Source organism: Eubalaena glacialis, chromosome 10 (genome assembly GCF_028564815.1).
Source record: "Eubalaena glacialis isolate mEubGla1 chromosome 10, mEubGla1.1.hap2.+ XY, whole genome shotgun sequence".
Taxonomy (NCBI): Eukaryota; Metazoa; Chordata; class Mammalia; order Artiodactyla; family Balaenidae; genus Eubalaena; species Eubalaena glacialis.
In genome coordinates, this window is record NC_083725.1 from 10196564 (window position 1) to 10223535 (window position 26972).

A 26972-nucleotide genomic window follows, 5' to 3' on the forward strand; every position below is an offset into this window, starting at 1 on the left:
TTCCCTATTCCACAAATAAGTGGGATCGTGATACATTTGTCTTTGACAATTCCCCAGAGTAATCATTCCTTTGCTGAGTCCCTTAATAAGAGCTGCTGCCCACTCACCAGCCGTGTGCCCTGGCGTCAGAACAAATCAGCTCACAGAAAGATATAAATTGTCTTTCTGCCATTTGCTCAAAAAAGGTGCTGTTTGTCCTAGCAGAGGCCCTGCCTCAGTACCTAGGGTCAATTTTGCTCCTTCCTTAGAGGTTTCTTTTTTTTTTTTAGTTATTTTGTTTTTTTTTTTTAATTCAAACAGAAAGTCACAAAAATTATAATCATCCTCATCAGTTCACCCAGTCCCATGTAATTAATTTTTTTTTCATCTTGATCTTTTGTTAGCACTTTTATGAGTTCATCAGTTTTTCATTAGAGTTCTGAAAATGCTTATTCATTCAGTTCAGCAGTACAGTCAGTTACCAGAAACCTGTACTTGTCAGAGTCTTTTCCATGAATTCCTTGAAGATGAAACCCTTTTATAGGAACATATTTGCAAAAGCATTAGAGTACACCCAGAACTGTCTGTAAATGACAAAAGACTTAAAAATGACCACGGTTAAAGATTTGATGAAAGTTCATAATAATGCAATTCACAAGGAAATTTAGTTATTTCTGAGATATACATTTTAAAGTAATAATTAGAATTATGACTTATAACATTATACCAGAACATATAAGATTTTTAGAAATTTCATGTAATGTCTGAAACATTTATATTAACATATTTCCATACAAATAACCCAATGAAAGTTTAGTATTAGTTGTTTTGTTTGTTTTTTTATACTGCAGGTTCTTATTAGTCATCAATTTTATACACATCAGTGTATACATGTCAATCCCAATCGCCCAATTCAGCACACCACCATCCCCAGAGGTTTCTTACATATATGTCCTCCCTCTCCCTAGAATGACTACTTTCTTTCCACTTTTGTACTACTTATAATAGCAGCTAAGACATATTTCATACTATGTGCTTTAAAACAAGCGTTCCTTTGTTTAATCCTTACAAAAGCCCTGTGGAAAAGGGACTACTACTATATAATTTACAGATAATAAAGTCAGGTCTAGACAATTTTAAGGATCTTAAGGCCATATAGTATTGGCCAACGAAAGGCAGGATCAGGACTCAGTCTGACCCAAGCCCGCTTGGGTGACCACTCTCCACGCTGTTTTTTAAAATTACTATTTTAAGACTTTGGAAGAAGTAAGTGGGGGCTTGTTTTATTGTTACTGTCCTTTGTTTTGTTTTGCTTCTAATCTTAAATACATAAAATTAAACTAAGAGGAGTTAAGAATTCCCTCCAAGACTCAAAATATTCTTTTCCATATTTATTTTCTAACCTCTGTGGCTACCAGGAAATATTTCTTTTTTTTTTTTTTTTTTAAATTTATTTATTTATTTATTTTTGGCTGTGTTGGGTCTTCGTTTCTGTGCGAGGGCTTTCTCCAGTTGCGGCGAGCGGGGGCCACTCTTAATCGCGGTGCGCGGGCCTTTCACTGTCGCGGCCCCTCCCGTTGCGGGGCATCGGCTCCAAACGCGCAGGCTCAGTAGTTGTGGCCCACGGGCCTAGCAGCTCCGCGGCATGTGGGATCTTACCAGACCAGGGCTCGAACCCGTGTCCCCTGCACTGGCAGGCAGATTCTCAACCACTGTGCCACCAGGGAAGCCCAGGAAATATTTCTTAATGCAACTGATGGGGCAAGTGAAATTTCTCTCCCTTTATGTTTTTTTTAAATGATATTTTATTTATTTATTTTTGGCTGTGTTGGGTCTTCATTTCTTTGCGCGGGCTTTCTCTAGTTGCGGTGAGCGGGGGCTTCTCTTGTTGCGGAGCATGGGGCTCTAGGCACGTGGGCTCAATAGTTGTGGCACGCGGGCTCTAGAGCGCAGGCTCAGTAGTTGTGGCGCATGGACTCAGTTGCTCTACAGCATGTGGGATCTTCCCAGACCAGGGCTCGAACCCATGTCCCCTGCATTGGCAGACGGATTCTTAACCACTGCGCCACCAGGGAAGCCCCATTTCTCTTCTTAATTCACATTTCTGGAATTGCAAAGAATTTTTTCTTTCTTTTTATCTTTGCCAAACCTTTCCAGAGGGCAGAGCAAAGCTCCAGAGCCTTGGTGCCCTTGGGACCACTTCCCCGCACCTCTCAGGTGGTTCTAAGAAGTCCTGGGGGCTGTGAGTAGGAAGATGGGAACTGATCTTTGTCACAGAAGGGCCAGTTTGAGGTCTCCTGGGGCACTTACACCGCCTGCATTCCTCTGTTGGGGGGGGGCGCAGAGTTTCAAATCTCTGAGAGATGAAAACCATGAGCATTCTCTACCCTCACCCCTAACTTTCTTTACCTCCTTTTCCCTTTAATACATTTCCTTTCTCACCATCTGCATTCCTATGAAGGGAGGATTCCACTGGATCCTGCTTTAAGTTGCTCTTTTCTGACCATGGGCGGAGTCTTCTATGTGGCTTAGTGGTTTTGAATGCTAAACAAAGCAGGAGATGAAATGCAATCCTTGGCTCTCTAAATTATATTTATTTCTCTAGTATTTTGGGCCTGGAGCTTCCAAGGAGGAATAACGTGTGTTTTGTTGAAAAGGAAGGGGTGGGAGGATTAGGTGTGAAAATAACACATAGTGCCCCTGGAGTCAGAAGGCCTGGGTTCTAGTCCTAAATTTGCCAGTAACCTGCATCAGTGTGACCCGACACTCAGTTGCTTAGTTTATAAGGTAAAGTGGCTAAATGAGTACTGACCACAAATGCCAAATGACAGACCTATGGTTCAAATACTGGCTGTGCCATTTACTAGTTGCATTTCCTTAGGCACTTTACTTGATTTCTCCAAGCCTCAGTTTCGTCATCTGTAAAATGAGAATAAAAATTGAAACTATTTTATAGAGTGGTTTTAAGGATTAAATAAGATAATGTTCGTAGGGTTCTTAGCAAGTGATCAATAAAATGAGTTATTAGTGGGAACTCCCTGGGGGTCCAGTGGCTAGGACTCTGCGCTTTCACTCCTGAGGGTTCAATCCCTGGTCGGGGAACTAAGATCGTGGTGCCATAAAAAAAAAAAAAAAAAAAGAGCTATTAGCATAGAAGTTCCACAAGTTTCCTCTCACCTCTACATTTTATGACTCAATTTGCAAAAAAGGTCATTGATGATTAAATTTTTAAGTAATGTTCACTTTTTTACTTGTAGTTCTATTTTTTAAAAAAACAACCGAAATTTATTTCTAACAATTCTGAAGGCTGAAAGTCTGATATCAGGGTGCCAGCATGGTCAGGTGAGGACCCTCTTTCGGGCTGCAGACTTCCCATTGTAGTTCTATTTTGTTTTTGTCTTTTTGTTTTTTAAGAAGTTCCTTTTTTCCTGGTTTGCCAATAATTTTTTTCTTTTATCGTAAGTGGGTGCTGAACTTGTTAAATTCTTTTTCTTCATCTACTGAAATGACATTTCTTTTCTCCTTTTCTATAAATATGGGCGATTACTATGATTGATTTTTTAATGTTAAATCAATCTTACATTCTGAGGATAAAACCCACTTGATCTGATGCATTATTCTTTGTATATATTGCATGATCTGATTTTGTTAAGAGCTGACTGCATCTATGTTCATGAGGGATATTGGTCTGATTTTCTTTTGCGTGTGTATAATACCTTTATCTGGTTTTCCGGACCAGAGTAATACTGATAACATGTTTTGGGAAGTGTTCCCTCCTTCTCTGTTTTCTAAAAGAGTTTGTGTAGAATTACTATCATTCCTCCTCTCCAGGAAGGTTTAACTCTGATTTTTAAATGTTCCTCTCAACCCTCCCCTTCCCTACACAAGAGTCTTATTTACCAAAATGGAAGAGAAGTCATTATCTCAAGGGGTAGAACAGTCTATAAATACAGTTCAAAAAGTGCTTGAACAAATTAAGGAAAGGTTTTAAAAGGAAGAATTCCACTATAATCCAAACAATATAATTGTGTGGAATATTAAGAACTCAAAGTATATTTCAAAATGGAATTATATATGTTCATAGCTTCCTGTACTTTTCCTTTAAAACATTTTTTACTTTTACAGATTTTATTTAATTATATTTAATTGATCACATTTAATATAACTTAATACTTATGATTAAGTATTTTTCTTTTATTCCTGTGAGTCTTTACCACACAAATATAAGCTTCATGAGGGAAGAGACTAATTCTGTTTTCCTTACTATTATCTTCATAAACCTGGCTCAACTGTAGAAAGCTGGCAAGTATTTAATTAATGAATGGATAGATGATGAATAAATTAATGCTTTCATATGAGCTTCCCAGAGAATTTGCATGTCCCTCTGAAAAATTAGCTCCCTTTCACTGAAGGCCTATTTTGTGACAAGCATTGTATAACTACAAAGATGGGTACAAAACTGTCCCTGCCTGGGAAGCTTAATGTCTAGTGGGAGAAAAGACGAACAAATATTCAGGCACAACAAAATATAAAGACTCTAATAGGTGTCTGTTGAGTACTATGGGAAAGGGGATAAGAGAAAGCCATGCTGTTCAGGCAAAGCCACCTACCTGGGCTGTTTCCATGAAAGAGGGAAAGAGATTTTCCAGGCAGGGAAGGTGAGGCAATAGAGAGTGAGCAACTTCTTGTGGGTCATGGAAAGGGGTGTGTTTTGTCATGTTCAGACCCCCAGATATCCTAAAAGCGATATGGGCAGATGCCTGCTAGATTATTTCAGAGGCACGATCCAGAAAAGTGGGGATTGGACACTTCAGGCCTCTGCTGCCAGATAGGCCTGTGGTGCTGAATGAAATATATCTAAATTCCTTTTTATCTCGATTTACTCACCTGTGACACTACAGCCCAGCAAAAGCCTGGAGATTTAAGAGGGGTTCGCGGGGTGGAGAGCGGGCAAAATTAAGTCTCCATCTGCTTCTGGATTAATCTCAAAGAACAGTAAACCAGGTCAGGTGGGAAAACTGCTGATAAAACCTGAGACTACTGTTAAACTAAAAACAACCAAAAGAAAAATTAAAGCTGTTCTCTGAGGGCCAGTTTAAGTAGTATTTCTCTAGAAGTTTCTGTGTCCTGAATCTCGCCGCAAATGACTTGTGCCCTCCTCTCTGCTCCTCTTGTCTTTCTCTTGCAACCCAACCTTGAGTGATCATGTCACTCCCACCCAAACATCCAGTACTACTCTACTCCCAACTCTCTACCTGGCAAAGTTCCCCTCTACCTGTCACCCGTCCTACCTGCTGAAATGCTGCGATCCTTCAGACCAGAGGGGTTACTTCCTCTACTGATTGTCATCATCCCTGGGTTACTATTTCCTCTGAGCTCCTGAGACTTTACAGGATTTGCCCATTTGGGGGTTTTTGTTTGTTTGTTTTGGTTTTTGTTTTTTCTTTTTGGCTTTGCTGCACGGCTTGTGGGATCCTAGTTCCCCAACCAGGGATTGAACCTGGGCCCTCGGCAATGAGAATGCGGAGCCCTAACCACTGGACTGCCAGGGAATTCCCAGGATTTGCCCATTTTGTACTGTCTCATGGTATTCTGATTCTTTCACACCACTTACAACTATATTGGATGCTCCTTGAGGGCAGGAATCAGGAATCCTGTGTTAATCCTATTCTCGTATCTCTCACAGAATCCCTGTGCACAGTGGGGACATAATACATGCTCACGCTGTTGGTTCCCTGGTTGACACAGGAGCTAGCGGTCAAGGAAATCTGCTTGCATGTCCCAAGCAGCTCCTCGCAGGGCTCGCCACCAATTTCTCCTGAACAGAAATCTTCAGATCTCTGCTAGAGTTCTGTAGAGTTCATGGCCCTAGAAAGGTCACAGATGGAGGCCAGTGTGATATGCCCAGAAAAGCTGATTCTGGGACTAAGAACCACAGTGGCTTTTAAAGACCACAGAGAAAATGAGAACTTTAAACAAATATTTTTCCTAGGAGGGCCTCGGCCTCTCGTAGGGTTTCTAAGCTGCAAACGCAGCAAAAGAGGTGAGGGCGGAGGAAGGAGGGTGCTGGGCAGAACAGGGCTTCATTTATGTTGGGCAGGATGGCTTTATCCCCAGGGTTTCTGAACTGCTTCAATGTGTTCTGAAAACCTTGATTCATTTTTCCCCAATCTGAACCAAAATAGTTGAAATACAACATGGCTGGTGAACAGGAAGGAGGGAAGGAAGGTAGGAAGGGAGGAAGAGAGGGAGGGAGGAAGGAAAGAAAAAACAAGATAAGACTTGCTTTCACATTGTTCTGGTACCCTGCTCTTCAGGCAAGGTCAAATGGAGAAGACAGAAACGTCCTTTCTCCTTTTCTATCAGGCTGAACAAAGGAGGTTGCAGCAGAAATACTTTCCAGCAGGGGTGTGACCATCCTGTCGCCAAGCCAATGTGAGCGGCCTGAGGACAAGGACACGCAGCTCTGTTCCCAAAGGACTGTCCCATCAGGCACAGGGTTAGATATCAGTGTCACAGTTGAGGGACACACCCTGCAAAGATGACTATCTGTTGAACAGGAGAAGTGGGAGGATAAAAAGCCACAGGTGTTATCAAGTTGTTAGTTGGTCTCAAACATGCAGCAGAGAAAATGTCTAGGGCATGGAAGACAACGCTTGCTCCCCGCCCCCAATCACCTATTGGGTTAAACACAGGTGTTTTTCTCTGTTTCCTCCCCAAATTCCATTAAGATGAAAGTAAAAGAATAAAACGGCTGTAAATCCACCAAGGTCAAGAGAATAGGGGAGGAAATTGAGGGGAAAGAGAAATGTCGACAAACATTTGGATGAAGGGCAGCAGATGAGGAGAGAACTGACTCACCAGGTCCCCGTGGCCGAAACTTGCTGCTTGTGGAGGGCAGCCGACTCGTGGAGCAAAAAGATGAGCTGAGTCATGTTCTTAAAGCTGGGGGATCAGGTGACAGTCTGTTTAAAAAGATCTAAATTTCTCTTTCCGCACCCTCCACAGAGAAGCCCCAACTCCTCCCCCACCCTACAGGAGAAGGGAGTTTGGAGAAACAGAGACGTCAGACACAGCAAAGAGCAAAGGGCCAAACTGTAAACATGGGGCTTCCCAAAGTCAAGGTCTGGAGGCCTTTTCTCTGAGGCTGTTGGATTTGCGTTCTGAACAGGACTCTCCAACCCCCTGGCCACCCAGCTCAGAGATCACTGGCAGCCATTACTCACCTCCCACTGACAGATGGGTGACTTGAGAATTCTTCTCCGGAGAAAGAGAACAGCTTCAAAGAAAAAGCCTCCGGATGCTGACATTTGGGAATCCCACAGTGAAAAAGCCTACAGAGAAATCCGTGGCACAAAAAGCCCTGTTGGCTCACAGCACTTCCAAAGAGCTTTTTGGTATCTCTCTCCCTAACATGAGACATTTGAGAAAAGTAAGAGGAAAACAAATAGAAACAGAGACTGTGCAAGGAACCCTATGATCAATATCCTAAGGGACATAAGGGAAGAAATTGTAGAATGTTATGCAAAAGGAACAGATTAATAATAATAATAATATTTATTGAACATTTACTATGTACCAGGCATGTATTTAAACTAACTTAATCCTCATTACATGCTTTAATCCTCATTTTTTTAATTTAAAATTTAAAAAAATTTTTATACAATTTTAAAGGTTACTTTCCATTTACAGTTATTACAAAATAATAGCTATATTCCCCATATTCCCCATGTGGTACAGTACATCCTTGAGCCTATTTTCTACCCAACAGTTTGTACCTCCCACTCCCCCACCTCTATAATGCCCTGCCCCTGCCACTGGTAACCACTAGTTTGTTCTCTATATCTGTCGGTCTGCTTCTTTTATGTTATATTCACTAGTTTGTTGTATTTTTTAGATTCCATATATGAGCGGTATCATATAGTATTTCTCTGTCTGATTTATTTCACATAGAATAATGCTCTCCAAGTCCATCCATGTTGCTGCAAATGGCAAAATTTCATTCTTTTTTATGGTTTTTTTTTAATAGTTAGGGAGTAGTATTCCATTGTGTATATATATATACCACATCTTTTTAAAAAAATTTTTATTGGAGTATAGTTGATTTACAATGTTGTGTTACTTTCGGGTGTACAGCAAAGTGAATCAGTTATACATATACATATATCTATTCTTCTTCTTAGATTCTTTTCCCATATAGGTCATTACAGAGTATTGAGTGGAGTTCCCTGTGCTATACAGTAGGTTCTTATTAGTTATCTATCTTATATTTAGTAGTGTGTATAAATCAACAATCCTCATTAAATGCCCATGAGTTGGGTACAATTATTTCCCCCATTTTATAGATGAGAAAACTGAGGCACAGAGAAGGTAAGGAACTTGTCAAAGGTTATATAACCAGAAAGGAGTGTGTACTAAATGTATTTGAATCACTGATTTTAATGACCTCTAAGAGATCCTTTGAAAAAAGCTCTCGGAACAACTTAAACAACATGAGAAAAAGGTAAGAAAATGAGAGGATCAACCCAGGAGGTCCAACATCTAACACATATGTATACAAAGAGGAAGAAGTGAAAATGGAAGGAATTATTTTTAAATAGTATAATAACATTGCCTTACATTTAAATGAGCTTTCAGATTACTAACAATAAATGAATGGGAAAAAAAAAAAGACGTACAATCCAAAACCCATCTTAGCAAAATTTGACAACTCCAAGTATGAAGATAAAACCCTAAAAACTTCCAGAGAGAAAAAAGAGGTCACTTATGAAAGATTGGAATTAAAACTGGCATCAGACTTCTTAACAGTAACTCTGGAAGCCAGAAGTCAATGGAGCAATGCCTTCCGGAATTGAGAAAACTGTATCCAACCTAATATTCCATAGCAACCAAGCCAGGAGTCAAGTGTGAGACACTGAATGCACAGGAACTGGTAACAAGTGTTACCTGTAGGAGGGAAACGGAGGGCTAGGTGTGGGCAACAGACTTACCTTTCACTGTGGACCATTTTGTTCTGTTTGAATGTTTACCATATGCTTATCACATTATTCCAAAAAGTTTAGAATCAAAAAATCACTTTTAAGTGATGCCAATAGTTAATTAAATTTGGAAACCACCAAAAGCCCTTGGATGATTCCTGGTTCTCCGCTCCTCTGCTGTAAGCATGAAGTAGGCAGGGAGAAAGGGAGGTCAGCCAGAACCTGTTTGCTGCACTGGTGAAAATGCAAAGATCCTCTGGAAGTCAATCCTCTGGCGAGCCAAAGCCAAGACTCATCATTAGGTCATTTGAATAAATACATGAGTGAATGAAAGGATAAATGAGCATGAAGCAGCCATTTGAGTCATTTGGGTGTGGGTGAGTGAGAGGAAGGAAGTAAAGCTAGGGGAAATTGTTTGGCATTGTAAATCCTCCCTTGCTGAGACCTGACATTTTCTGCAGGGATGTATATTGGGTGTAGGGAACCAAACTGCAATGCTAGGTCTCTTCTTGCCACCTCAACATGAGAAGTTGAAGTCTGGTTTAGCCGATTTAGCTGTATACCATCATTAAGTAGCATGCAGATCAAGGTCCAGATTTTTAATTGCCATTCTCTGCCTCTGGGAGAAGAGAAGCTCTGAGATGTTTCTTGTGAAGCACGAGCTAAGCCTGATTATAGTGCCGCTCACATACTTGATAGGAAGCATATCAAAGCTTATTGCAGTCCCTAAGAACTTATCTAATTCAGTAGTTATTTATAAGCCCTTTTAAAAGAGGCTGTGTTACACACGTAGAGAATGGACTTGAGGACACGGGGAGGGGGAAGGGTAAGCTGGGACGAAGTGAGAGAGTGGCATGGACATATATACACTACCGAATGTAAAATAGATAGCTAGTGGGAAGCAGCCGCATAGCACAGGGAGATCAGCTCGGTGCTTTGTGACCACCTAGAAGGGTGGGATAGGGAGGGTGGGAGGGAGGGAGATGCAAGAGGGAAGAGATATGGGAACATATGTATATGTATAACTGATTCACTTTGTTATGAAGCAGAAACTAACACACCATTGTAAAGCAATTATATGCCAGTAAAGATGTTAAAAAACAATAAAAACACTAAGCCGCGTAAGAAAAAAAATGAGTCTGTGTTAAATGGTATGAATGGTCACCTTTTCATGAGCATATTAGTAAGAATATATTCCAGCACTTTAGCCAAATGATAATAGGTCAGTAGCATCAGCCTCTTGGAGAAAGACTATATTCTTTTTTAAAAAATTAATTAATTAATTTTATTTTTGGCTGCGTTGGGTCTTTGTTGCTGCGCTCGGGTTTTTCTCTAGTTGTGGCGAGTAGAGGCTACTCTTCGTTGTGGTGCATGGGCTTCTCATTGTGGTGGCTTCTCTTGTCGCGGAGCACGGGCCCTAGGCGCGTGGGCTCAGTAGTTGTGGTGCACGGGCTCAGTAGATGTGACGCACGGGTTTAGTTGCTCCGCAGCATGCAGGCTCTTCCCGGATCAGGGATTGAGCCCATGTCCCCTGCATTGGCAGGAGGATTATATTCTTGAATGTTGGATACAAATGCCATTTGGGGGAATTACTGTCTTCCACATTCTACCTGCCATAATCTTTGAAGATGATTTCTTTTTGCCCCCATGATATTAGGATGGCACAGCTTCTGTAAACATTTCCCCATGACATATTCCAGGAAAATGTGTTACCAGAATGATGTGAAGAGTATAGTTTATATCATTTGTAGAGCATGGGAAGTCTGAAGTCAGACTTAGTTGAAATTATTAACTTTGAGATCTTAGCAAATTACTTAACCTCTCTGAGTCTTAGGTTTTGCTCTGTAAGATGAGGTAAACCCTGCTTCATAGGGTTAAGTGATTAAATGAATTTATATATATAAAATGTATGTATTCTTCAGCATACGGTAACTGGCATATAGTAAGCACTCAATGAATGTTAGATATTGTTAATATTATAAAGCATTTTTATGATTGCAGAGTACTTTCAGATAAACTAACACTAAACTACAAGTCCCACTTACTCTGCATAACAAAACTCAAAATATATATGGGAAAGAACTGTGAAATCTAAAAAGTGCTATGCAGACATAAAAGTGGTAATATCAAGCTTATCATTACATTTTTATAAAACAGAATGAAGAATTCATGTCATAAACCACTCCTAGGGCTGTTGTGGTTACCAAAAAACTTGTGAATAGTTAAAGCATTTTAAATTCTATGAGACAGTGATTATCATTGTGAGTGGGGAGGTAGAGGAAGCTAATGCATAATTTTTTAAACATTTATTAAAGGATGTGGTAGGCAGCCTCTAAGATTGTCTCCAGAATTCCTCCCTCCTAGTATTCCTGCTGCTTGATTGTGGGCAGGAATAATGTAATCACTTATAACAAATATCAATAGAATATGGCAACAGGTGTCTCCTCTGAGTTTCCATCTTTGACACTTTCTTGTGCTTTCTTTTGGGTCACTTACCCTGGGGGAAGCCAGCTGCCTTGGGGTGAGGCAGCCCTTTGGAGAGGCCCATGTAGTGAGGGATTGAGACCTTCTAACAGCCACGTGTGTAAGCTTAGAAATGGAGTCTCCCTGCCTCAGTCAAACCTTCAGATGAGACCACAGCCCCAGCCAACAGTTTTACTGTACCTCATGGGAGACGCTAAGCCAAAGCTACCCAGCTGAGCTGTGCCCAGATTCCTGACCCACAGAAACTATGAAATATGTTTGTTGTTTTAAGCTGCTAAGTTTTGGAACGATTTGTTATGCAGAAAGAGGTAATTAGTAAAGAAGTATAAGATACACACCTAAAATGCGCAATCATAAGTGTACAGTTTGATGAATTTCACAAATGAACACTCCTAAGTAACAAGCACCCAAATCTAGAAATAGAACTTAGTCAGCCCCTTGGATGCCTCCCCACGTTCCCATCAACCCATTCCTCCTTCTTCCAAGGGTAACCACCATCTGGACTTCTAACAGAATAGATGAATTTTCTGTTTCCGTACCTTGTATAAACAGAAGCACGTAGCGTGTACTCTTTTGTGTCTACCTTCTTTGGGTCAGCAGTACATTCCTCTTGTCTAGTTTTTAAAGGCCTGCTCTAAAATGCCATTGTTTAATCACAGTATTTAATCTATTCCAAACAGTAGTGAAGAAGAGTGTGAGTTGATATATATGTAAAAATGGGAGCATAATAGAGAAAGATTGAGAAGCATCTCTGTATATGACCAAGAATAGAAAAGAAGATGATGAGAAGGTCTGCAGGAATTCACAAGAATCCCAGCAGAACTCTAGAGCAATAAAATGTTTGTTAAATACATATATACTGACAGGCAGTATAATACACTGTTAAGAGTATGGGTGTTACAGATAAAATGCCTGGATTAGAATCATGGCTCTACTCCTTACTAACTCTGTGATCTGGGCAAATTAATCTCTCTGTGTCTCAGCATCTTTGTCTATAGAATGAGAATAATACTAGTGCTTACCTCACAGGATTGCTGAGAAGATTAAAAATGGAAATAAATATAAATTGAGGGCTTCCCTGGTGGTGCAGTGGTTAAGAATCCGCCTGCCAATGCAGGGAACACGGGTTCAAGCCCTGGTCCAGGAAGGTCCCACATGCCGCGGAGCAACTAAGCCCGTGCACCACAGCTACTGAGCCTGCACTCTAGAGCCCGCGAGCCACAACTACTGAGCCCACGTGCCACAACTACTGAAGCCCGTGCACCTAGAGCCTGTGCTCCGCAACAAGAGAAGCCACCGCAATGAGAAGCCCGTGCACTGCAACGAAGAGAAGCCCTCGCTCGCTGCAACTAGAGAAAGCCTGCGTGCAGCAATGAAGACTCAATGCAGCCAAAAATTTTTAAAAATTAAAAAAAAAAAACCAAAATAAATATAGAGTAGTGCAATGCTTTGCACAAGGTGAGCATTCAAAAATTGTTAGCTATTATTGATAAATATTTCCATAGGGAGTTTTTAAAAAATATATTGGGTGACCAATTTGTACTATCATTTTGTTTCTTGGCTCTTCTGTCTGTCCCTAGAGTGGGTGATGGAGAGGGAAACAGATGAAGTTCAGACCAGGCATCTTCTCTTTGTAATTAGCTTTGATGGGAAGGTAGAGGAGGAAGGATAAAGTTAAAGGCTGAAATGAGGCTTTAACTTATCAATAGATTTTAATTATAAGCATAATCTTAAGTCTCCATTGCTGTGACTCCCTAAAAATTGACTACTGCTCTCTCAGTAGCCAGTCTGTGTCTATTTTTAATTTCCTCCCTCTGGTCAAATCTCTGCTGAAGGTAATAAAAGATTTAGATTTAGAAAGCGACTTAGCATTTGGAATGAGATAGAGGCTATAAATAGGCATGTCAATGAAACAGGTTAGCTCTTGGAATCTCAGCATCAAAGGCATACATTCTTGTCTGATCTGCATACTGACACGGGCATGCTTGTAGGGGTCTCTAGACAGGTGTGTGTGTGTGTGTGTGTGTGTGTGTGTGTGTGTGTGGTGCTGCATATGTGGGCATGAATACATGCACGGAACATGTACAATCATACTACTGAGAACGGAATTCTGAGGGATAACTGGTGTATTTTTTGGTAGCAGAGTGATCCCTGTAGACTAGATTGGTAGCCTTCCCCTGACAACTAGTACTGGAGAAATCAGGGTAAACCATTACTCCCAGATGGCCAACCCCCAGGTGTAGGACAGTGGTGGGTAGAGCTTACATGCTGATTTTGTGATACTACAGACCAGTCTGTGAGACCTCACCAGGATCGAGGGTCCACAGTGATGTTCTAATCTGCCAAACACTGAGGTCAGCTTGACTAACTCATTTCCTAAGCAGTCAGGCCGCCATTCCCAGTCTTTGGAATGTCATCACCTGTGAATTAGAGCTGCTAAAAGTCCAACCTATTCTTCAGGCCCAGGTTAAATACTTCCTTTTGTATGAAGCCATCCCTGATCGCCTTGGTGATCTTCCTCTTCTAAATCCTAGAGCACTTTCTGACCCTCACATTCATACCACACACAGTGCCTTGAACTGGATTTGTTGGGTGCCTCTTTTGTTTCTCTATTATTGGGACGTCTTCATAGACAAAAGACAATGTCATTCATCTCTGTAGCCCGGCACCATCTAGGGTGGTAACAGGAGGACTACTCATATTCCTTGAACAACTGTGCACTCCTGGTTACCCAGCTCTCGCTGCCAACTATTTTGTCAATGTTCCCGTTAGTTTGTGGCACCCAGAATCTGAAGCATGGTGGATAAGATGTTTAAGGAAATGCTATAGAAATCAGTATTCCTGAATATCTTATGATATACAATAATAAACAATTTGATACTAACAGACCTGTCAAGAACTTATAAAAGTTTTGCTGTGATTTCAGATTCTCAGTGATAATGAGAGACTATGAACAATTTCATATGTTTTAGCAGATTAGTTTTAAATGTGAAATTGACCTGAAGGCAGGATAATGACCAAGATGACCTTCTGGGCCTTGCCAAGCTTGAGATTCTAGATTACAGAGAACCAGAGCATTCTAGGGTTTTGTAAATTACAAAATTTTGTAAATTTTGTAAATTCAGTAAATTACCAACCTAAAACAAAGGCTAAACATCAAGATTTAAAGGACCCTGAGGGTTCTTCTGCTGATTCCTCCCCTCTAAGCCACCTGAGATGGATTTTTGTTCCCTCCCTCTTTGCCTTTCCTTATTGACTCTCTGAAGATGATACTTCACAATACCTGAGTAATCGACTTGTTTCATAAGAAGTTCTGCAATGAAAATAAGTTTTTTTGGTCTTAGACAAAGTAAACACCTATTTCAGTTGGAAAAAGTTAAACCAGTGACCTTAAGTTATTTTTTAAAAGTGTGTGTTTCTATTTCTTTAACGACGTTGTTCTCAAATGCCTGATCATATTTTCTAAGATTTCCGTTTTTTCCATGGCCCTTGGAAACTAAATGCATACAGTTTGAAATTTAGCATATAACCACAACTGGCAAAAAAGTGCTTTTCAAACTTAAATCCAAGGTCGTCTATAATTCTTTGTCAATTTTAATCCTTTTTACTGTTATAAAAATGTAAGGTGAGGCTCGGCTAATCTCGCTAAGCAAATTCTGCCCCCTTGTGGATTAAAATATCCACAGATAGGAAAGAAATGCTACGGTTGCATGGGGCCAGTTCCTTTTAGTTCTATCAAAGAGTCCGTCAGTGATCTTGAAAAGTAATGTTACAATGGAACAAAACTAGACTATTTGTATAAATTGTGTAAGAGCTGATAGATGATGACAAAATACACTGACAGCTAATAGTATACATCTGTATCTTACACTTTGTATACGAGGACCGTGCCTTGACTATATCAAGCATTGGAAAAATATTTCATAGAATGTTAGGAAGGACATGAAATATTGAGTTTAACATCCACACATAAGGATCCCTTTCACAGCCCCTGACATACCCCCACTTGAGTGACTCCAGGAATGGAAAATTCACTAAATGATTCAGTGCATTCTCCGATCAGGCAGGGACTAACTGTTAGAAAGTCTATCAGCATATTAAGCCCAAATGTGGATAAACAACAAGGTCCTACTGTATAGCACAGGGCACTGTATTCAATATCCTGTGATAAACCATAATGGACAAGAATATGAAAAAGAATAATATATATGTATAACTGAGTCGCTTTGCTGGACAGCAATAATTAACACAACATTGTAATTCAACTATAATTCAATTAAAAAAATATTAAGCCCAAATGGAATAGATCCTTTGTAAGGGAATCATATCATTTCAGAACTGGAAAGAGGTGTTGGAGATCTCCCAGTTTATCCTTTTATGGTTGAATCTATTACACCATCTGGACCTAATTCTATTCTCTGGAACAACACTCAATAAGCCTATTACTTGTTTTGTAGGCTTTTAAATGTTGGAAAGGAACTACCATATTGCCCCTTAGTCTTCTGTCTTGCTACCTTTTCACCAATAATTGTGTCAACTATTCCTCATATGACATGTTTTTAGATCCCATCATCTCCCAGTTACAACCCTGGATGCCAACTTTTTTGTCAATGTCCCTCTCATGTGCAGCTTCAAGAACTGAACACAGATGTTCTGGATGTGCTCATTTGTCTAGGATAGAGGACAATGAAGCAGTTATTCCTCAAAGAGGTTTTGCAACCCAAACTCCATGGGCTTTTTCAGCAGTTATATCATACTACTGGTCAGTGTAAATCTCGTAGCCCCCCAGGTCCTCCAGGTCTTTCCCACCCTGTACTTGTGCCTAGCTATAACTTCTAACAATTGTCTCTATTAAATTTCATCTAGCCTTTGGCTCAGAATCCCAGCTAGCAAGATGATTATATATCTTAAATGTGTTCACTCAGATTAGCTCAGCTACCTAGCTCTGTGCCACCCATATTTAATAAACATGACCTCTGTGTTTCCAACCAATTTCAAGGCAAAGGCAATGACCTCTGGTGTAGGAAAGAGATTAGAATAAATACTGGAGGTGGGCCCATGTCCCCACAGTGCCACCCATCAGCCATGTGGCCTCAGCTGTGTGATCCTCTGTTTTCTCTTCTCTGAAACAGAGGTGATAACATGAGCTCATCGTGTGCTCATAGGGCCACGTGAGATAATGCATTTGAATAGGCTGAGTTAATTGTTAATTGCTAAATAAATGTAAAGTATTATTAATCATTAGCTTTCAAATGGTTTGAGGAGGGGGGAGAAACTGTTATCATCTTATGTGTTCCCTTTATACCTGATAGGTGAAGAGCTCCATACAATTTTTTAATGTGGATAAATACACACAAAGTACATATTGAGACAGTTTTTCACAGAGGGGAAGGAAGGTGAGTTGATAATTTTTTTAAATTAATTTATTTATTTTTGGCTGCATTAGGTCTTTGTTGCTGTGTGTGGGCTTTCTCTAGTTGCAGTGAGCGGAGGCTACTCTTTTTTGCGGTGCGCGGGCTTCTCATTGCAGTGGCTTCTCTTGTTGCAGAGCACGGGCTCTAGGCGCGTGGGCTTCAGTAGTTGTGGCACGTGGGCTCAGTAGTTGTGGCTCGCGGGCTCTAGAGCACAGGCTCAGTAGTTGTGGCGCACGGGCTTAGTTGCTCCACGGCATGTGGGATCTTCCTGGACCAGGGCTCAAACCCGTGTCCCCTGCATTGGCAGGCGGATTCTTAACCACTGTGCCACCAGGGAAGCCCATGAGTTGATAATTTTTAATCAGCCTGTGTTTAGTCTGGAAACTTCTTCAACTATCTCCTATCAGCATAAGGCTCTCCCTTTTCCCCTCTCCTCTCCCCCCTACATCTAGCCCTGCTCCTTCCCTCCCTCCCTCCCTCCTCCTTTACTCCATCTTCCTCCCCACTTCCTTCTCCTCCTCTAAAACCAACCCCCAGACTGGGAAGCCAGAGGAAGTTCTATACACTCCCACCTCCCACCCCGCCACTGAAGCCGAAGGCTGCCATCTTGGTCCTTGCACCCACATCATTAATTTTAGGATTACAGGAACAAATGCTCACCTCCTGCGGGAAAAAGATAACAAGGCACCACACTGATTCCCAGATGCCTGAAATTCCACTGATAACCACAGCTGCGTTCCTTCAGCTCCAGGCTTTCTCTAAATATCAAGTATACGTTTGTCTCTGAGAAGACATTGAGATGAATCTAGCAGCTCAGAGTGAATGGCTTTTCCTTTTCCGAACACCTCATAAAGGCAGCTGGCTGGAGAGATGCTGGGTTTGGCCTGGGAGAGCAAAATAGAGAGAAGAGAAACTTGCCTGGTTCACAGCAAGGGCGCCTGAGAGGCGGACGAGAGGAGAGAGGCTGCCTCTGCTCAAGCTGCTCCTCCACCAGGAATGTTCTCTGCCTTCCCTGGGGTCTGCGCAGGAAAAGCCTGTCGTCTCCAGAACCAGCTTAATCCCACTTACTCTTTGGCGTCTTTCTTAACCACTCTTGTCGGAAATGATTGATCTTCCATACAATATGATCACTTTGCCTAGGTGTGATCAAGATGTTGAAACATAGCAGCCAAAATATGCAGCAAAATATACATGTATACATACATATATGTACGTATATATACGTATACATATGCATACATATATATACAGATACATATATATATGGAGAGAGAGAGAGAGCAAATATGGCCAAATATTAAGAGTTATCTAGCAAAATGACTTTCAGACTCCTTACAATTCTTCTTCACTTCCTCAGCATGTTTTTCTGGTTTTCCTTGTCTTTCAAAGCATGCCGTGTACAACTATTAATAATAACAATGAACATTTGTTGAGTGTGTACTGTATACCATGTGCCAGTGCCAGACACTTTACATACATCAAATGTACCCCTTAAAATCACCTTTCATGGTTGATGTTTTTATGCTCATTTTACAGAGAAGGAAAAAGACTCAGAGCGGTCAGGGAATTAATTGGTCTTAGGGCCAGTTAAGTCCACATCTGTCTGACTCCAAACTCATGCTCCTTCTATTCATCCTGCTGTACCTTGAATTGCATACAGTGTTCCAGAAACAGTCTGGAAGGTACATGCCCTCACACACACACACACACACACACACACACACCCCTACAGAATTTATATATATATTAGTCTTAGAAATCAGGAGGCATTTGGGTGAGTCACTTCTCTCTAAGCCTCGATTTCTTGATCTATAAATTAAGAGAAGTCTATTTTTAAATTTCCAAAATCCTTTTAATTTTTCTAAATGACATTCGATGATTTTGATTTTCTTGAGGCTTTCTCAAATATTCCATGTAAAGCAAAACACAAGAAAATTCTCCTCCCCTTCAGGTAAGAGCACAGGTCCATTGAAAAGAGTGTAATCACCGAGTGGAAGGGGGTGCTTGCACCCCTCCATCGCCTGTTAGCAGGTGCCCTGTACAGTACTATTTACTGCTGTACAGTAAATAGTGTGCATGACCTGTGTTGATGAGGGCAGCATAGAGGATCCATTCTTTGGAGAGAGTAGCAAGCAGACCCTGGGCAACTTGTACCCCGTAGGCATTCACTAAGTATTTGAGAAGTAGAAAATTTCTCTGTTAGGGAAAGAAAAGAGAAATAGATATTTTATATGCAGCATCCTGGTTTCTATTAAAACTTACCCCTGGCCATTTGTCTTTTTGCATCCGTGAAAGCAAGATGGGTCACCGGCAGCCCTAGGGGAACCATCCGAGAAAATTCAGCCAGGGTTCTCACTCCTGCCACATCTCTCGGACCCATACAGTCTGATCCAGAAATAGGGCCTCAGTACATGAGGGAAACAGTGTTTTTGTCAGGGCTTGAAGACTATAGGCTTCACTTACTTGGACTAAGTAAGCTTCCTTGAAAGGGTCGTCCAAGGCGTCTACCTGACCACTGAATCAATGCCAGCTCTTCACACATAACATTTTTAGAAAGGCGATTTGAGAGTGAATGTTCTTTGTGAGTAGAATAGTCAGCTATGAGTGTTTCTTTTTTTTTTTATAAATTACTTATTTATTTATTTATCTTCGGCTGCATTGGGTCCTCGCTGCTGCGCGTGGGCCCCCTCCAGCTGCGGCGAGCAGGGGCCACTCCTCGCCGCGGTGCACAGGCCTCTCACTGCGGTGGCTTCCCCCGCTGCAGAGCACGAGCTCCAGGCGCACGGGCCTCAGCAGTTGTGGCGCACGGGCACAGCCGCTCTGCGGCACGTGGGATCCTCCCGGATCAGGGCTCGAACCCATGTCCCCTGCATGGCAGGCGGACTCTCAACCACTGTGCCACCAGGGAAGCCCCAACTCTGAGTGTTTTAATGTGAACAGTCAATTGGTTATAGAAATCGCCTTTTAAAAACTGACTCATCTCCTCAGTGGATTCATCTTCAAAGTATGTGGCTTATTTTCCCTCAGTTATATACAAATATTCATGTTGAAAAAAAAAAAGTTACCCCTGCCCCTTCTCTTTGAAGGAGGTCTTGAAGTTTCAAGAGAATCTTTAATAAATGTAAATGCCCTTTAGAGAATAAAACCTTAAACTAATCTTAACGAATGCAGGCAGCAGTCATCTGAGGAAAAGCTCCTTTCTGTACTAGAGAAGAACATTTTAGGGGGAGACCCCTATGTGCCATCACCAGGTGCTTTACCTCAGCGTCTAGTTTAATTCCCATTTTGCAGGTGAGAACACTAAGGCTCAGAGAGGGTAATTCTCCCAAGCTCACAGGGGTCCTTTGTTAAGTGCTGGAGCTGTAGGCAAAGGCTTCAGCTTAGGGAGCGGCCGCGGCGTCCATGACTGCATTTGCACATGGAGGGGGTCCTTACCACTGCCGCCTTCCAGCACCTGTCCCCACCGTCAAACGCCACAAGTCCCAGTCACACAATAGAGGTAATTCCCTTACTTGCAGTTCTGCCACCAACCAGCTCTGTGACTTGACGCTTCAAATCTCCAAGCTGCAGTTAAATTTTGATGATCCCTAAGGTCTTTCTCAATGAAGACAAACCGTTCAGTGTCCAGGGAACCCAAGGCTGACCCTGGGGTGTTGGGATTGCTCCTTCCTGCTCACCGGCCAGGCGGCAGGCGTGCTCGGCAGCCCCCATGAGCATTGCCGAGCCTGGGGGTGGTAATCAGAGCCCAGGCCCCTGTCCGTGTAGACTGTAGAACATGAGTGTGGGTTAAAAAGCACAGAAGGACCTGAGAAATCTGCAGGGGTCCTGGGGAACTGAGGTTCAGGGAAGACTAAAGGTGCAATGCACCCTGATCTTGAGACTCCCTGCCTTGGTAAAGCCGCTTGTATTCACTGAGTGGCCAGTCCCTGCACGGCTGTGTTTAATTCTGGGTGTGGTATAAATAGAACTTGGTGCTCTGGCAAAGCACACCACCCACCACTCTGTTCCTTTCCTTGTGGGACAGCAACCAAATCTGAGCCTTTGATTCCCTCTAGTGGCTCAAATCGGCAACTTTCATAGCTGATTCTTTGCATTTATTTATTCAATGTACAGAGTGCCTACTGTATGCACCAAATTGGTACTGGGTTCTCTAGCTTTGCCAGGGGTGCTTCATTTGAACATTGTCGTGTCCAGTGGAATGATCGGGGATGGAAGCCAGAGCTCCTCCTTACAAGCTTAGCTTGGTACAGTGCAAACCGCCTCTGCTTTATGGGGACTGAGGGAGGATGGGTTTTATATGGGTTATTTCTGCCACTAAATGAGTTGTAGTGTTGCAGGAAGGGGGACCCCTTCCAGGGCCCGAGAGTGGGCTGTTGTCTAACCCTAGGAAATGAATAGTCTGAAGAGACACACGTGCTGACCAAACAAGAGACTTTATGGGGAAGGGGTCCCCGGGCGGAGAGCAGCAGGGTAAGGGAACCCAGGAGAACTGCTCTGCCATGTGGCTCACAGTCTTGGGTTTTAGTTTCCGGGTTGTCTCTGGCCAATCATTCTGACTCAGGGTCCTTCCTGGTGACATGTGCATCACTCAGCCAAGATGGATTCCAGCGAGAAGGATTCTGGGAGGTTGGTAGGAGATACGGACTGGCATCTCCTCTCTCCTTTTGACCTTTCCTGAATTCTTCCGGTTGGTGGTAGCTTGTCAGTTCCGAGTTCCTTACGAGGACCTCCTGTTGTAAGAGAACTCATGCAAGTGGTTACTGTCGTGCCTGACCAGGAAGGGCAGTTTTGGTCAGTGGTTCCCTTAACAGTAGGACCTTGGGCCGACTCCTTTATTCCCAGACCTCAGGTTGCTCATTGGTAAAGTCATTGTGTGGGTTAGATTCAAATCCATCCAACACGTATTTGTGGAGCACCTGCAGTGTGTGAGACCCAGGCTGAGCGCTCTGGGCGTGCAGTGGTGAACAGAACTGGATCTCGAGGAGCTTAGAGGCTAACGGGAGAACCAGACATCCAGGAAGCCACAGAAAACAAAGGGCACGAGATCGCACTGTTGCTACAACATGGCAGAGGTAACTGAGAAACCACAGGAGCCTAACTCGGATTCAGAGATACACACCATGAGTTCGAAACAACAAACACCAAGCGTCAAAGGGAAGAAGAAGAGGAAGGCCCCTTATCAACTCCAGGACTATGGAAGTGAGAAGGTACGGAAGACAGTCATGAAGGTAAAACCAACCCTTTGGCAGAGTGTGGAAAAATGTAAGAAAGGGAAGAAGTCCATGATACTAGTCTTCTACCACCAGCAGAATAAAAAAAAGAATGAAAATCAGCCAGAGGAGGATGAAGAAGTCCTGGAGAGTTCTTCCAGCAGTTCATCAAGTACTGCCCTGTGTCTACCAGGTAACTGAGACCTTGCTGTCTCTGTTGTCTCTCCAGAAAAAGCACTGGAGAAATGGTCATTTGTGTAGAGATCAAACACAAATGGTCACCTGTGTAGAGACCAAATAAGGCATTCAGATGTTGATGATTAAAATACCAACAAGCCGTAAAAAAACAAACCAAAAAACAAAGGGCACGTGCAGCATAGCATGGTTGTCGGTGTGAGCTTCGCAGTGAGACAGATCTGGGTGGAGCCCAGCACTGCCACATTGCACTAGCTGTATGATATTGGGCAAGTTGCTAACCCCCTCTTTACATTTCCTCAGTAATTTTGGATAATAACCCTTTCTTTATAAAGTGGCTTCTCAGTGTAGAGCCACACCATTGCAAGTGCTCACTACATGGCGGCCACGCCCACTGCAGTGTCAAGTTCTAAACTGAAATAACAGAAACCTTCTTGAGAATGTCAGTTAGACCCCACGAGGGGCTTGTCTTTTGGTTCTGAGGCCCCTTCTGATGCTCAGCAGATTTCTCTAGTCTCCTTTCTTGGCCATGGAGCTTGGGAATCCACCCGCTGCTTCTCTTGGGGTCTACCTCCGAGGGCCCCTGCATTTCAGCCCATCAGCCCCCCTGAGCGAGAACCACAATCTCCTCTGCTCCCTTCTTCCTTGTTTCATTTCCCTGCAGGCAAGAAGACAGACCCTTCTCCTTCCTACAGATTTGCTGCTAATCAATTTGGGGAAATGAATGGGGAATAAGACAGGTAGTTTATATGCTTCTGTTGGTCACGACCCTTGGTCTTTAGTGCTTAAAACCCTTCTAAGGTGGCAGAGTGAGTTCTCTGCCAGAGAGAGGGCTTCACACAAGCTCTGGCACTTGGGGCTGTTCCATCTTAGAGGTTGTGTGATTCTGTTCCATTGTGAATGGCTTGAAAGAGATCATTTTTGACGCTGAGCTTCTTTATCACTGTGTAAGGAGATAAAGGAGGATCAGAGCTAAAGCACACTTTGAATGCCAGACACATCATACCTAGAATCAGGTGAGGTTTCATCATATCAATTTATCGGTCATCAATACTGTAGATTTAATAGTCATGTACTAAGAGAGACTTTCCTGGAGGTCCAGCGGTTAAGACTCCGAGCTTCCACTGCAGGGGGGCGCATGTTCGATCCCTGGTTGGGGAACTAAGATCCCACATGCCATGCGGTGCAGCCAAAAAGTAAAAAAAAAAAAAGAAAAAGTCAGGTACTAAGAGATGAATAGGAAGGAGAGAAGGTGAACTTGGGATGTAAAGTTGCTGACACCATACCATTCCTGGAAAAAGATGACAGTTAAAGAAAGCAAAAGTGGAACTGAATTCCTATTGGCCAAAGGAATATTGGATGGATGAAGGGACAGGATCCAAATGTGGTAACTTGGAATTCTGCTTTGGATAGAAAGTGCTGCTTGGTATTTTGAAGCCATATGATACGAAACTACAGAGAAAATAAAAGGGTAGGGGACTAAGAGGTACAAACCATTATGTATAAAATAAGCTACAAGGATATACTGTACAACGTGGGGAATATAGCCAATATTTTATAATAACTATAAATGAAGTGTAACATTTAAAAATTGTGAATCACTATATTGAACACCTGTAACTTATATAGAATATTATCAATTATAACTCAATTTAAAAAAAAAGAAAGAAACTACAGAGAATGAAAGATAGAAGTTGGCGGGGGTGGCAAGGTAGGAGAATGTGTGTCCCTAAAGGAAGCAGTGACTGCCTGTAAGAGCCCACTTGCTCCCAGAGGCAATGCTGCACTTACTCAGAGTTCTGTGAGGGCAGCCTGACTTTAAGGAAGATTCTCAGGAGGGAACCAGTATCTGGAGCCTGTTCTGCGAGGCGGCCAACCCTGCCTTCCCTTTTAGGTTCCGTCCTTCTGGAAGCCTTTGCTAGTGGAGGAGAGAAAGGTCAAAAGACAAAGCTGTTGTTGACCTGAGTTATTTCATTGTTCCTGAAAACCCAGTAAGGTAGGAAAGGTGGGCATTAGTTGGAGTGTAATTTGGGGGGTTAAGGGAAGATATGATGAATTCAATTAATATGGAGGAGCCAGTGTGAGACCCGGGACTTCTACTACTTCTGGTCCAGGATTCTTCCAACACTCTGACTCGCCCCTTGCCCACAGAAACATCCAATAACTATTAGTTGTGATATTTGCTTCCTGCACGTTGCCATCCAGTTTCTGCGTGGTTCATCAGAGGTTTTCCTCTTCCAGTTTCCTGCTATGTTGGAACCTTGGGGACTCACACTGAGATCAAGAGAGTGGCAGAGGAAAAGGTCACTTTGCCCTGTCACCATCAACTGGGGCTCCCAGAAAAAGACACCCTGGATATCGAATGGCTGCTCACCGATCATGAAGGGAACCAAAAAGTGGTGAGTGTGCGCCCGGCTAGAGCCCCGCCTCCTCTCCTCCCATCCTCCCTCGCCTTTCTCCTTGTGTCAGTAAGGGCTAGAAACTGCTTTTCTAGCTAGAAAAAGGCTAGAGTCTTCCAGATGCAAAACTATAAACAAGAAAGGGTACTGGGTTGCGAGGGTAAGAGATTCTATGTTTCCTGGGCAAGCAAGAACTACGAGAAAGCCATCTGTCATTTGCCTAAGGAGGGAATCTGCACTAGTAGGGTCTTTCCTATGAAGGGGGCTAGGATGAAGCAGCTAGATTGCCTAGTCTAGTAGGCCAGAACCACACCTGTACTGGGAATCTTGCTCCTCTTCCTCCTCTGAAACCATCACCACCTGCTGATGCTTAAGCTTTGCACAGTCATGACTTCTGAACTCTAAGATTGTGTAATATGATAAACAATATAGGATACAGAGGAACAAGTACAGGACATAAATGGAAATGTTTAACACATGTATAACTGGTTAGCAAAATAACTGATACTGGTTCTAGAGTTGGAAAACAAAGGAGCTGGCCCTGGGTCTGCAGTGCTCAGGTTCTGTAGGACCACCAGGGTGGTCATTGGTTTCTATAAGCTTCTGGCGGTGTGAACAGAATTTGTCACACTCTGCTCCTGGTGACCCCCTGGTCTGGTCTTCATTAGAGAAGGAGAATTAAGTAACCTATTGTTACCATCCTTTCTGCCTTGGCTGCACTCAGCCACTGTACCTTGCTTCAACCTAGGTTTTCTAGCATAACTATTCTCACTCTCTTTACCCATTGACTTATTTTTAAAAATCTTTTTGTTGAAAGTCTTGTGATTTTAAAAAAACAAAAAACAAAAAACAAACAAACAAACAAAAAACTATAACCTAGGGAAGCTGACTTTAGACTTTCCTTCGTTTTCAGAACTTTACTTCTTTCCCTACAAAAAGTGCAAAGTTGTCCTTTCCTCTCCTCTGTCTATACTACTAATTTCATAAGGTGGTTTATGCAGGGAGAAGCAAAGGTTTTCGCTGAAAATATAATTCAGGATCACGGTTGGAGTTTAACTTGCCTACAGAGCTGCCTACATCACCTTGTTATTTTGATACTGCTTGTCATTTTGTTCTCATAGTACATCATCCCAAGACTCACTCTGTTCTCTCGAGAGCAAGGTCACCTTAACCTGTGCATGTTTATTCCAATAATTTCATAATCAATCCTAGACATGATACTCTCAGTTCTGAAGGAAGTAAATAAGAGTCCATGTTCCTCTAATAAAAATCCAAGAATGACGCCACTCATCTAACTTTCACCCAAGCGGTTTCATTTAAACTAAAGAAAAAAAGAGTTGCTTGGTTATGTAGCCAAGTGAACATAAGGGTTGATTAAAGAAGGCCACTGATATGGCTTCTGTTATCACTCTGATAAGCAGGCACGGTTCCCTACTTATCTTCAGTGAATGCTCTGAAGTAAGGATTGCCATTTATTCAGTCATTCACATGGCATGAATTTATTTTGCACTTACTGTATGCTACGGTAGGCACTGGGGTACAATAGTGAAGAAGATATCAGCATCCCTGCCTTCTTGGAGCTTAAAGCGAAATGTCATTCAATCATTTAAAAAAATTTTTTTTGAATTTTATTTTATTTTTTTATTTTATTTTTTACTAATAAGAACAGCAGGTTCTTATTAGTTATCTATTTTATACATATTAGTGTATATATGTCAATCCCAATCTCCCCCAAGAAATTTTTTTTAAGGACAGAGCAATAAATATTAGCTACATGCCAGGCACAAATCTGTTTAGCACATACTATCTCATTTAACTTAATCCTCATAACCAGGATTATTGGTGCCATTTCACAAATAAGGAACTAAGGCACGTGCATATACACATACAAAGTGAGAAAATTGCTTAAAGTCACCCATTTTTGAAACTGGGCACGCTGACATCGGTACCTGGGCTATTAACCACTAGCTATGTCACCTTCATAAATAATTTGAAATTAGAAAATATGCTGCTATATAGGAAATAAGGAGAATACGGGGAGAAAATTATTCCAGACAGAATTAATTATGCAGAGACTCTGTTGCTGGAAAAAGCTGAAGTTCTGAAATATCAAAAATCAGTTTAGTTAAATATAATAAATATTGGATTCCCACTAAACACACATACTCTCTCTCATAAAGGAGCTACTTGAAGAGATACATATCATGATAGAGATAAGCAGAGTGTTCTAGAGGAAAACAAAGGAGGAGCCGCTGGCTGAGAGCCCTTGGAGGAGGGGAGAGGTCAATGTGTGCTTCTCAAGGAGTGCAAGTG

The 26972-nt window shown here is 42.1% G+C and overlaps 1 protein-coding gene across 1 annotated transcript in view; it reads left to right on the plus strand.

The window, feature by feature from the left end:
- The window catches only part of CLMP (CXADR like membrane protein), a 91542-nt gene that overhangs the window by 46216 nt on the left and 18354 nt on the right, over window positions 1-26972 (plus strand). The window contains exon 3 of the mRNA XM_061202457.1: window positions 24502-24659. Coding sequence (XP_061058440.1) covers window positions 24502-24659 — 158 coding nt within the window. The remainder of the gene's footprint in view (window positions 1-24501; window positions 24660-26972) is intronic.